The sequence below is a fragment of the Oryzias melastigma genome, linkage group LG15, assembly GCF_002922805.2.
Source record: "Oryzias melastigma strain HK-1 linkage group LG15, ASM292280v2, whole genome shotgun sequence".
Lineage (NCBI taxonomy): Eukaryota > Metazoa > Chordata > Actinopteri > Beloniformes > Adrianichthyidae > Oryzias > Oryzias melastigma.
Genome location: NC_050526.1, coordinates 6,702,009 through 6,714,639, shown reverse-complemented (window position 1 = coordinate 6,714,639; position 12,631 = coordinate 6,702,009). Strand labels below are relative to the sequence as shown.

The following is a 12,631-nucleotide window of genomic DNA, read 5'->3' as shown; positions in this document are numbered from 1 at the left end:
CAATTAATATATCTCGATGCTCTCCAGTCCTGGTGGGGGAAAAAGCTAATCTATTTGTTTTTGTCTTTATTAATGACTCCTCTACTGGAGAACAAAATCAAATAATTAAAGTCCTGCCCGGAGCACCAAAGTCATTATGTTCGCTGACGTTCTGTTTGTGTGTTTCACGTTTATGACACGATAGGTGTGGATCGCCTAGCAACCAGTTTCTTAATGAGGAGAGCAATTAAAGAGGTTGAGCCCTTGCCTCCATGTTCCCCCACTCCCACGGGACCCCTCTGTGTATGTGTTTGTCTGTGTGCGCGTGTGCGTGTGTGTGTGTGAGTGCACGTCTGTGTTCTTTACAGGTTACTCCAACCCATCCTTTTATTCCTCTCCTCACCACACTCTTCAAAGCAGCAGAGTGACGCCCTGTAAACCAAGAAAAGAAGCTATTGTCAACCGCCCAGTTGCACATGTCTTTGTCTGATAACTTTAATGCACCGTTCGTCTGCTTAACCGCTCTCACAGGTTGAGATTAGGAATGATTTTTCTCCTTCCTCCCAACTAATTTATCCTGCATCAACAGCGATGGCTCACTTAGTTTAAGTCAGAGATGTGACACATGAGAAAAGCAGACGCGGTTGTAAAATGTTATTCTATCCTCGTCCCCCATAATGCCTCTGACAATGAGCAGCGTGCTTTAAATTAGCAACACATTCTTCCTCTGGAGTTCAGCCTGAGAGTCAGATCTGTGACTGGAGCTGGGAGGAAGCTCCTCAGGTTTGATCAAGAAGTGCTGCCCCCTATTGGCGCAGACGGGGGATGACAGTGACATTTTTTGCTCGCTCGTGTCACCCGACAAGCAGATTATTCATCCAGACGTGAACGTGCTTTGAGGCGTCCCTGCCACTCAAACATGTATGGATTCCAGCTCAAAGGTGCATAAACATGCTCACAAATAGCTGAGTCTTTTACCCCCCCCCCAAAAAAATACAGACACACTCTTCCTCATCCATGCACACACACTTTCCTCAGCTCAGTTCCACCATTATAGAGCCCCAGACAATATAGGAGACTCAGCATAGAGCCTGCAGCGCCTGCCTCATTTGCATGCCAAGTGGCTGTAATGCTGTTAGGGTTTATGCAATAAAGACAAGTGAATCCAGACTGCTAGGCCTAAGAGGAAGAAAGAGAAGGAAGAAGGGAGGGGGGGCAAGGAAAAAGAGAATGAGAGAGTGAGATAGACTGAGAGTGAAAGAGAGAAATGGAGAGAGTCAAAGGGAACAGATGGCCCAGGGAGAGGTAAAAGGTATAATCCCATCAGCTGCACTATCAACCGACCATCTGGACATCCCACAGCACAATTACAACACATTTCAGCAGGCAGAACAAAGGACGGCTTCACGGGGCCACATCAGACCTGTTTGAGTGTCACAATAATAGAGCGAGGACCTCCTCCGCTCAGATCTCAGATCAGTTTTGACGTCCGTCGCGGCCAACTCGAAACGGAGAGGGAGGAAGATTAAAACAGATCACAGGTCAGCTGGCGGTCATTTCACAGCGGAGGGGATCTTGGAGTAAATTCAAGCGTCTAACTCTGCAGACGAAAAAACAAAACAAGCTATGAAATATGTATTCAGATCATGCTGTTGTCCTACACCGCGGCCAGAACTTTGCAAACACTCAGTGATGCAACACTCAGAGCATCCTGGTCCGTCCACTCCTCATGATGCCTATCATCAGCTGGGAGGGAGGGGGGGCTGTGTGCGTGTCTGTCTTCAGATCGCCTGTGCTGACTGTGTAATCCACTTCGCCACGGTCCCCATTCAGCACATGCTCCCCGCTCTGTCGGTGCATTGAGACATATGCAAATTTTTAGGCAGAAGGGTGGACAGCTTAGGGCCTCAGTCGCTGCCTCTCCATGGGTCCTTCTGTGTGTGGGAGGGGGCGCTGGGATTTCCGAGGTGGTGCGTCTGTGTTTGTGTGTGCGATTGTCTGTGCCTGTCATAGGTTTCTGGCTGCAGCTGCCCCCCAACAGTCACCGTCACCATCAGGACTTCTTGCTTACTCCTCCTTCTTCCTGCCCCCCCCTCTCCTCTATCTCACCCCCCTCCGCTCCCTCTCATCCCCAAAGTCAATTTGTTTACAGTAATTTTGAAGGGTGAATTATTTGCTGTAATCGTCCGCACTGATGAAGGTCAGGCCCTTAGAGGGGGCCCAGCATGCCCATAGAGGGTTGGTCCTCTTTCAGACGCTTCGCTTCCCAATTAAGGAAAGCAAATGTCACTCCTCCAGGCCTCACAAATGAAAATCTGTACGAGGTGATTAGCATGAAGTCAACAGTGCCTGTTAAAGTCAGATTCCCTGTAGTACCGGCGTGTGTGTGTGTGCACTTTATGGGAATGGAGAAAGAGCAAACATGACCTGAACAGACCCAACAGCAAGGCAAACAAAGGGAGATGTCTTGTCTGAGGTGATCCATACAACAATGGCCGACTGTGATTTACTTACTGGATAGAAAGGATAGAGGAGGTTTAAAAAAAAATCGGAGCTTGTAAAGGAGAAGAAGAAGAAGGGAACTTGCCAGAGTAGTTGCACACAGTTTGAAAAAAGAAAAAAAAAAACTCTTTAATTCAGTGTATTAAAAGATATTGATGGAAATAGACTGAATTTGATATTGCTATTTTATGGCAAGCTGTCATGCTACTTGTGTTGTAAACACGGTGTTGTGCGGAACGCCATATTAAGGTAATGCATCAAATGACAGTGAATGTGAGGCGCAAGATCACTCAAATTAGATTATAATAACAAGCCAGACTGTTGACAAACGACACAGCGGCGCTGCACAAGTCAGATGAAAAGCATTGTAATAAACAATATGAAATAGATCGAATCGATCACAAAAACGCACAAAAAAAGAAAGAAAGGAAAAAATTAATTCTGAATTATTCATGAACACATTTGATATTATGAAACCTGAAAGTACACTGCACTGCATTGTAGAACAAAGGTAGTGGAATAACATGAAGCCGCAAAGCTTTCGCTTGTCATTTCCACTTTAACAGCCTGTATTCTTGACTCATTTAAGATGTGTTCAACTTTGAAATTTTTACTGTACACGCAGCCGCATTCTTAATCAATTCTGATGGCTACATTTGCCCTGACACATAATTTGCTCCGTCAAATTTTTTTTTTCCTGGTGAGCCTGGCGTTTAGCCTTTGTGAAGTGGACCATTTGAAGGGTCTGCTTAACTACACCACTCTAGTGCGCTGATAAATGATTTTGAATCACATGCCTTAGAAGACAAATCCATCTTTTTTTTTTTTTTTTTCCGGGGGCAATTTCCATTAAATGTCTTTGTGAGCAACACGGAGGACTCAGCGCAGAGGTGATGCCGTAATGTGTCTGAGTGGAAAGAGACATGTTCTCAGGTGTAGCAGCCTATTGTAGGTGCTGAATTTGCTCTTCTCTTTGTCTTGGATAAGCAGCCACCCCATGCATCAAGGCTATCAGCCCCAGCGAGGGATGGACCACTGGAGGAGCTACTGTCATCATCATCGGAGACAACTTCTTTGATGGCCTACAAGTCGTCTTTGGCACCATGCTTGTATGGAGCGAGGTAGGATTTTTACATCGGGTTAAATCTGACAAGTCGGCAAAGTATTCTACATGAGCAACATCCTTAATATTTCTCTTTTGTCTGATGTAGCTGATAACTCCCCACGCCATCCGGGTCCAGACTCCACCTCGGCATATTCCTGGCGTTGTGGAAGTCACGCTGTCCTACAAGTCCAAGCAGTTCTGCAAAGGTGCTCCTGGGAGATTTGTCTATACTGGTGAGTAACAGGAGGCCTCTCCTTTTAACTTTTCTGCAGACTTCAACCATAATCCTCATCAGGGTGAAGCCATCAGCTCTGAGTTTGGTGCACCTACAATACATGTGACCAAATTTGCTTTAAATGTGAATGTTAATCTAAAGGTTTTATGATACCCTAATTTACATTGTTTCATCTTATTTTCTTGGGTTACAAGTAGAGCTGGGTATTGAGAATAATTTTCTAGAATTTATTCGATTTGATTCACCAGAGCCCAATATAGATAAATTCAACCCTGATTTTGTATTTATTCTTTTTAATTCAATTTGATTTTCAGTTATAGGGTTTAAACATTTAGATATTTTTAGATACATTTAAATATGTGTTGAAGACTTTCATATTAATCTGATACAGTTCACATACTGTAAAATGTATTAGTGAAATAATAAAGAGATTGTTAATAGCATACGGTGTGGATTCTCAAATGGAGAAGCTCCAAAAATTGTTCTGCCTCTCCTGGAGGGCGTTTCAGTTTGGCCACTAGGTGGCGATTGCGCTATAGCATTACACCTTCTTCCAGAAGAAGAAGAAAGTATGCGCAAAAAACGATGCTCTAGACTAGGGGTCCCCACACCTTGACCCATGCCTCCACATTTGGTCTTGCCTTCTGAGCACTATCAGAGAAAAATTATTTTGTTTTTTTTCCCAGTCTGGCCATGTGATCGAGAGCCGCATAGAATGTGACTTTTTATTCCACTCTTTTGCAGTCTTTGCTCCTTTCTGCTTATGTGTGGGTTTCTGGAAAACTTTAAATATCTGAGTTTACTTTAGACCAGCGGTGTCAAACTTAATCGCACAGGGGGACAAAATCCAAAATACACTTTAGGTTGCGGGCCAAACAGGATAAACATTTATTGAACACTCAAAAACAAACTTTTTAAACTTTAAAAACTTAACTTTTTAACATAATTATGAACTAGATACCTGCCATAATGTTAGTGTGAATGCTGTAAGCTGAATGTGGCCGCTGAAGACGCTAGTGCTAATAGCTGAAGATGCTTAAATTGATAGCTGAAAACACTGAAGCTGATAGTCAGCTAAATTATAGCTTAAACAACAGAACAAAAGCCTAAATTACCCAAAACAGCTAGCATGTAGCTGAAATATTAGCTCCAAATTAGCCTAAATAAAAATCTTAACATAGGCCAAAATAGTCCAAAAAGCTAGCAGAATGGCAATTTGAAAAACTATTAAACCGTAACTTTTTAACATAATTATGAATAATCAAAAGGCAGGAATACTATTCCAGAATAAATCAATGTATACCTTAAATAACTTTCAGTATTTTACTCTCCATAGAAATATATTTTGTCAAGATATAATTACCCAGAGGGCTGGCTCCAGCCCCCGGGCCTTGACTTTGACACAAACTTTAGACGCATCCTGCGATTTTTACACTTGTTTTATTAGCCTACAAACTGACCCCAGCCTCACATAAGAGAAGAAAACAGCTATGTGGCTCTCACAAGAATACGTTAGGGGACCCACGCTCTAGACCAGGGGTCCCCAAATTTTTTCTTGGTAGCCGGGGTCGGTTTGTAGGCTAATAGAAAAAGTGTTACAATCAAATGGTTTGTCTAAACGTTAACAAATAATGTTTTTCCAGGGTGTTACACATAAAATCTTAATAATCCCTTTCTATAATCTTCACAGAAAAATAATAATAATAATAATAATAATAATAATAATAAATCAAAATAAACCTAAACAAACAAAATATAAAAATATTTATAAAAACAATGGGTTTCTGATATTGTTTGGGGGCCGGGCTTGATCTGGCCCGTGGGCCATAGTTTGAGGACCATTGCTCTAGACTACAAATGGTTACTTTAAAAAATGTTGACTTAAAAGAGTTTGGAAAAGTCATGCCTGTGAGTATATAAAGATGTTAGTTTAGTCAGCAATACATGTTTAGGTTGACTGAGCATTAGCATTAGCCGTCCTATGGGAAATCCCATTATATGTTAGCTTTAAGCTAGTGGACTTTAGCTTTATGCGTTAGATCAATCTCCACTTTTATGGATCAATAATTGATCTATAAAGTTTGAATCAATTTAGATTGATTTTATCAACCCAGTTCTAGCTTTAAGTCAAATTCTGGAGTCATTAAGACAGAAAGCACAATAGGTTATCCGCATGGGTGTTAAAATATTCTCATAAGTGTGCAAAAGACATGCAAGAAAGAAGTGGAGAGTGTGTGTGACACCCTGAGAAAAAGATCTGATTATCTTGGCTAACAGAAGGAAGTGGTGGTCTTATCTGTCATCAGTGGCGAGTCGACAGAGGTTACGAAGGTCAAAGCCTGTCTGACCTGGAAGCCTCTGTCTGTTCCAACTCTGATGGGCAGAATGAAATGGGGCCCCCTCCCCATTTTCCCCGCATCCCCAGCATACCCAGGCCCCCGGCGCAGCCCTGGCCTTGAGCACAGCAAGGCCAAAATCCCCATCCAGACCCCTCCATCATGAGGCAGCTGTTTCTCATCAAGACCCCTCCACCTTCCCACCCAACTCCCAAAACCTCCTTGCTCTACCACCCCCAGTCATCCGTCCCCTTCTCCTCCAACCATGCAGTCTGGCCCGGCTCTCCTGCATTTAACCTCCCTAGCAGGAGCGGAGCAGAGGCCAACAAGGCATTGGGATAATGAAACAGGAGTGTGGTGTGGCTGTGCTGCTGCATGTGTGTGTCTGTGAGGGGAGAAAGTGCAAAAGAGCGCGCGTGTACATTTGTTACTGCACAGCTCCGAGAAGGTGTATAAGTTAAGACATTAATGGCTTCTATAGCACCCCAGTGAAAGTGCCAGGTCCCTTAAGAACAGACCCCATTAGTCACAGAGGCTAAGCGGATTGGGATGATTACCATCAGGTTTTACTGGGGAAACATGTCCCTTTCTCTCTATCTTTGTTGATTTTTCTCCCCCATTCTTCCTTTCCGTCTTCCCTGGTTACTTCTCACTTCCATTTAGTATAAAGATACAATTACCCCTGGAGGCAACGGTGGTACAATTGATTAGTGCGGTGAATTAAAAGAGAAAGTCACCAATAGACAGGTCCGGCTCCTCCACTCTGCTATTCCCTGCGTAGCTCACCCTGATTGTAGGAGGGGTGACGCTTGAGAGAATGAAACGGTTAAACGGCAGAATGCAAACGCTGGAATTAGCTCTCCCTGGCTCCATATGGACGGTAATAGCCAGGTGAGAGGATGTTAGCTACTTCTATCAGACATTAAAATGTGAACTGGTTGATGCACTGAGTGCACGAGAGTGGATTTAAAAGTAAAACAGCTCATTCCACTCAATAGCTTTCCCTTTTGTATTACAGCACTTGAACAAATGACCCTGCATGCAGAAATAGAGTTGAAATAGCAATGCATGCACTGAAATAAAAAAAAAGGAAGTCTTGTAATACTCCGGTAAATTTGAAAAAAGTCTGGTTATTAAAGCAAATGATTTCAGGCATGATTTAGTCTGAAAGGAGAGGGCCTTTTTTTCATTAGACTTTCCTCAAATTATCACAAATTGCAAAAGTCCAACACAAGGCAGACCACTTGAACGGCAGGGGGATGTGTCTTTACTCAGGTTGCACCTTGGATCGCCTCCAAAACTCACAATCCATGTTTAAAAAATACCCTGTAAAGAATGTCAAATAATCCTGACGTAAAAAACACTAATGAGTAAAACAGGGAAACCATAAAACTTTAGTCAGCCACAGCTGAAATGTTCTGCATGTTGGCTGTTTTTACTATTTTGGTCTAAACCGTTTTACCTTCTAAAAGGACATTGTGTCGGACTGAGCATGCTTGTCCTCTACCTAATCCATGTATTGGTTTACTATTGGTCAGGCCTACAGTGGTAGAACCAGCTGTCAGCAAGGCTGTGGAAAATCAAAAGGAGGGAGCCGTGGATGCACCTGAGTCAATAATTTATAAAACTTTGCGCTTTATTAAGCACGGGAAATCAGCACAAGCTGGTTTAATCAAATATCTCCCTAAAAAAGTCCACATTTTCAGACTTATTTAACTCCTCCTAATCTTTTTACTGCACGCTTACAGCACTGTGTGAAAGAGTAAATCATAAATAAAAACTTGACCGTACAATTTATCCAATTTAAGCTCCTAATTGCATCAGAGCTTTTGCTTTTCGATCATGGCCAAGTTTCCATGAGAGCTCTCCTCCGGGGGCAACGATGCAGGCCCCTGGTAATATGGTTCTGCAAGCAGTCCTAACACACTCAGCCACTATTTATCCTAATCAGTGACATCCACATAACCACGATTGCTTAAAATGAACCCCTTCCGCGCCCCAGAAAACGCACATTTACCAGTACCCCATTTGTCATGGGTAAATTGAGGGTCAGTAAACTTCGCCTGTATCCTCCAGTGGGGATCCAGGACATGCATCATAACGTTAGGAGAGAATGATTGGCGAAGGCGAGCTGTCACACATTTGTCAGGGGGAAGGGAACATTATTTGCTAATTTCCCAAGCTGGGCACTGACAGGGTGCTTCGTCTTCAGACCTTTGGTGACCAGCATGGCTTTTCAGCTATTAGTACAAGTCAAGTGTTTTTTCATTCTTTTTTTTTAACTGTAAAGTGGCAGTAATAAGAGCGCTCGACCTTCCGACTCTGCAGCGCACTGGCTGAAGGATTTTGGATGAAGCAAATGCCCCCATACAGAGAAGGTGCTTTCGCCAGGCCTTAGTTGCGGGGCAGACAGCCTTGAGGGCTGATGGATCACAAAGTTTCCCCCGTCAAGGTGACGCTATCGACTCCACTGCACCAAAATCTGACAAAATGGGTATGAGGCAGCCATTCATCAACATAAGGACAAAGGGGTCATGTGTGCTTCACTCAATACAAGTGGAGATCAAGAGTGTCAACCCTGTAAGGGATGGAAAAAGGAAGACATTGGGGCAAAAGTGTGGTTTCGTCATGCAGACTTCATAATGCATGTAAAATCTTGAATAAATACAAAAAATAACCCAATTTTGGGCCTATTCTAGATCAAAAATTGAGTGGACCCGCCTCTTCCTCCAAAAATGAAATAAACAACTACAGACGTCTCTATCAGAGCACATCAGATAGCGGGCTGTGCTGTCCAGCGAGTGAATTGGGCCTGTCCTTGCGTTTCCTCTCCGCCCTGTCGTCACTTTGAAGTCTCAGACTTACAAGCTGATCAGATGGGGAGCTTCCTTTTCATTTCCTGTCCGGCAGGGTTGGGTTTGGTACTTGGCCGGTTGCTGGTCTGCGCCGGGGTGTGGCCTGCGGCAGAGATATGGTATAATCAAAGGGCCTTCAAGGAGGTATGTAAACAGATCGGCTTCTGAGGAGGGCTTGAAATCACACACCAGACGGCACTTTTGGACTTTAAACTTTCTCCATCCAGCGCTTTTGGGTTTTTTTTCTAAAAAAAGCAAAAGAGTAGAAAACTCCCCTCACAGTATGAAGTGCGGCTAATGGGAAGGATGACACGGACATTTATAAATGTCATCACCACAGTCGAGTGGGTTGTAACCAGTTGGAACAACAGTTTTAGCATGTGTCAAAGCATGTTATCCACCAGCCATGTCCCCATACCTGCCTGTCTCATTACTGCGCTGGTATTTAGCAGCGGCTCCGCAGGAGTGGAGCCGACATTCGTTGCCAAGTTAGATGGGCCTGGCTTGAAGGCCTTGTGAGCTTGTGCTCATCGCGACAAGGTTCCACGAAGGAAGGTCCTCGTGTCCAATTAAAGGGCTGACGTGACACGTGCTCGAACTCCCCCACTGTCAGGCAGCTTGTCAGGTAGGCTTTGAGAAGCACGCTGTGGCATTATTCCACAGCGTGTTATCAGCAAGTGACCTGTGAAATCCAGCTCCAGGAAATTGATTGAAATAAGTACTTGCAGTTGAGCATGTATTTTCCCCCATTACGTTTCACTAAAATGTATTGTGGTAATCTCTTAAAAGAAAAATGAAACTATGGATGTGTGTGTTTTTTTCCCTCCCTCTTCCCACAAGGATGGTATTCATTGATTTAATTTTAATTGGACCCACTTTTGTTTCGTTAGAGGGTCTGTTTTGGACTGGCTGTTAAAATGGATTGTCCTCACTAAGTCACAGCATCACTTCTCCGCCACAGAAAAGACAGACAGAGGAGGCAAAAAAGGAAGGAGGAGGGAGGGCTCTTGATAGACGAGGATCCTTCGTCTCCTCCTCCTCCTCCTCTTCTTGCCCCATTTTTAGCGCCATCCACACCCAACGGGCTTTAAAAGAACCCCCAACCCCCCCCTTCCACGTCTGCGTTTTGATTGAAATTCATCGGCAAGTTTATTGAGAAATGAATGAGGGAGGCAGCGCGGTATTGACTTTGAGAGGAAAACACAACTCATCTTGAATGAGGGGGAAAATGCGGCCGTAATTTAGCCGTCATCGATCTGTGCCCCGTCCATGTATTGATCTTCATTTTACAATATTAATTTGCGCTTGCAATCAGCTGTGAAGGGAACCCATTTGATTTCTTTGGGCCAGTAATGTGTGAAAGTCCGCCAGCGTCCTTAGAGAAGTGGCACACACACTTTGGATGACATCTAAGAGGATTGAACAGGTGTCTTTGGTGCTTTCTAATAGTCCAACTGATGAGAAGAAAGCCTGGAATTATGGATGTCCAATCTGTAACATTGCTCCACTTTAACCGTGTTAATTACATTTTATCTGTTGCAGGAGCAATATCTGCTGGAGACTGTAACTGTCGAGCTTTTTTCATCTGTATTGGCTCAAAGTTCATGAAATTTCAATGAACATTGATCTGTCTCCATTGATTTATCTTAACTGCAGATCTTTGAAATTTTAATTTCCTGTTCATCTCGAAGCTGCTGGAGATGGAATCACTGAGTGATAACTGGCTGCAGTGGATGGAGATGATATGGTCAGTGTTAAAACAGATGAGGTTTGCTTTGCGTGGGTTTGCTGTGAAAACTCCAATTTGGTTTGGTGGATTTCTTAGATGTTTCCCACTCCTGCATGCTTATTTTCTTATTTTCTCAATAAAACATGGACCGTATCTGTTCTGAGGAACTGCAGCATGAATTCTGCCTTCTTTACCTTCAGCGTCTGTAAAGGCATCTTAACCCCTTTGCAGAAACACAGAAATAATTCAGTGTTTCACCTCCGATAGCCTCACGTGGACTGTTGAACATCAACAGAGAAGAGGTCAATTTTGGGGTATTTTTTTGTGTGTGTGTGAACTGCATCCAGCTAACAGACTGCAGGTGCTTAGAAGGATTCACTTAGACTGTTTGACAAGTCACAATTGCAATAACATTTGAATGAACTTCTGCCTGTACTGTTTATCTGTCTCCCCCCTTTCCAACTCCCACTCCACCTCTAATTTGTGTTAAGGGGAAAGAAAAAAATAACTGCTCAATGGTGTAGGAGGAGTGGAGATAAGCTCGGAGCAGTTAAGTATAATTAGCGAAAGTAATAGCTGGCAAATGGCAACAAGGCTAGGTTTTTATCTCCTGGAAAGATAGAGTTATCGTAATAAGCTGTAATGGCTGGCAGGAATGCTAGTACTCTTGCGAGCCTCCATTCAGCCTCGCAGACTTAACAAGGAACAATTTCCCTTGAATTTACTGCTTTGCTCAAACATTTCCCTATGTTTATACCCTGATACTGTAAGTCAATACACGTGTTCAATCCACTCTCATATAGACTGAGGGCACACAGCGCCGTATTGCCATGTAAGCACTTCTGGCTGCCAGCGCCGGCCATGTTACACCGTTCCTGTAGAGCAGTTACTCATGTCCTATTTCTAGAGAACATGGAGAAGGAGCAGCAGACCACGTTCAGGTGCCATGTCCATCCACTCTGCATGCTTAAGTAAAGTGGCAAGAGCGAGGCGGCAAAATAAGTGAGGAAAATACAATTGGGAAGTGGTTACTCCTGGAATTCCACGGACCTCATGTCGTGGAGGCCTGTGCGCATGCGGGATATTATAAAAAAACTTACTCTCACAGCTGCACCCAGCCACGCATTCCATTCTTTCATATTCTGAAACACGATCGCAGACTCTCAGGGGAGAATTACTGAAAAATTTATAAATATGTTCTTCTAAATTTTTATGAAGAAGAGGTGCGCTCTTCGGCAGGCTCAAGCTTTTGCCACTTATCATCTTAATTTTCCTCAGACGTGGCAATAATTCACTGTTTCATCAAGTCTTTCATTTTTAGATACCGGCGTCGTTCCGTTGGTTTAAGCGCTGAGATCTGAGCGAGAAACCCTCTTCCTGTGAGGCGTTAGTTATCAGCTGTTTCATTTCAAACATATTTGCTGTCATATTGTGTTTAGAAAATTTACATCATCTCACAAATTAAACAGCGGAGCATCTCTGACACGACACGGAAAACGATATAAGCGATATAATTGGACAAAACAGCTAACCTGTCTAAATCTGAGCGGAAAATGAAAGAAAATGAAAATTCTATTAGTGTCTAATGTCCCACCCCCCACACCACCACCACCACCACACTCCCCATGTGCTCTTCATCTCTCCTGCAAAGTATTCAAATGCAAGCCCTGCCTTACCTCCCCGTGTCTCTTTTTCTCTAATTATCCATGAGGTCAGTAAGCAAAATGGGGAAGAAGCCAGGAGATCAATACAAATTATCCCTGAGCAAACCAGTGCTGACAGTTTGAATTGCAGCATATGTTTACCCAAAATCAGGCAATTTATCTTAATATCAGGCGAGTAATGCAGCAGGGGTGAAGGGTCACACAATCTCTCCACCTCATAATTACC

The 12,631-nt window shown here is 43.5% G+C and overlaps 1 protein-coding gene across 4 annotated transcripts in view; it reads left to right on the top strand.

Annotated features, from left to right (window-relative positions):
* LOC112161577 (EBF transcription factor 3) overlaps nucleotides 1–12,631 on the top strand; it is a gene marked incomplete at its 3' end in the record, with an annotated part of 69,453 nt that overhangs the window by 44,921 nt on the left and 11,901 nt on the right. For 3 of the 4 annotated variants that reach the window (XM_024296803.1, XM_024296807.1, XM_024296806.1), the window contains 2 exon segments: nucleotides 3,469–3,602; nucleotides 3,693–3,819. In XM_024296803.1, the coding sequence (XP_024152571.1) occupies nucleotides 3,469–3,602; nucleotides 3,693–3,819 (261 nt within the window). 4 annotated transcript variants of the gene reach the window in all.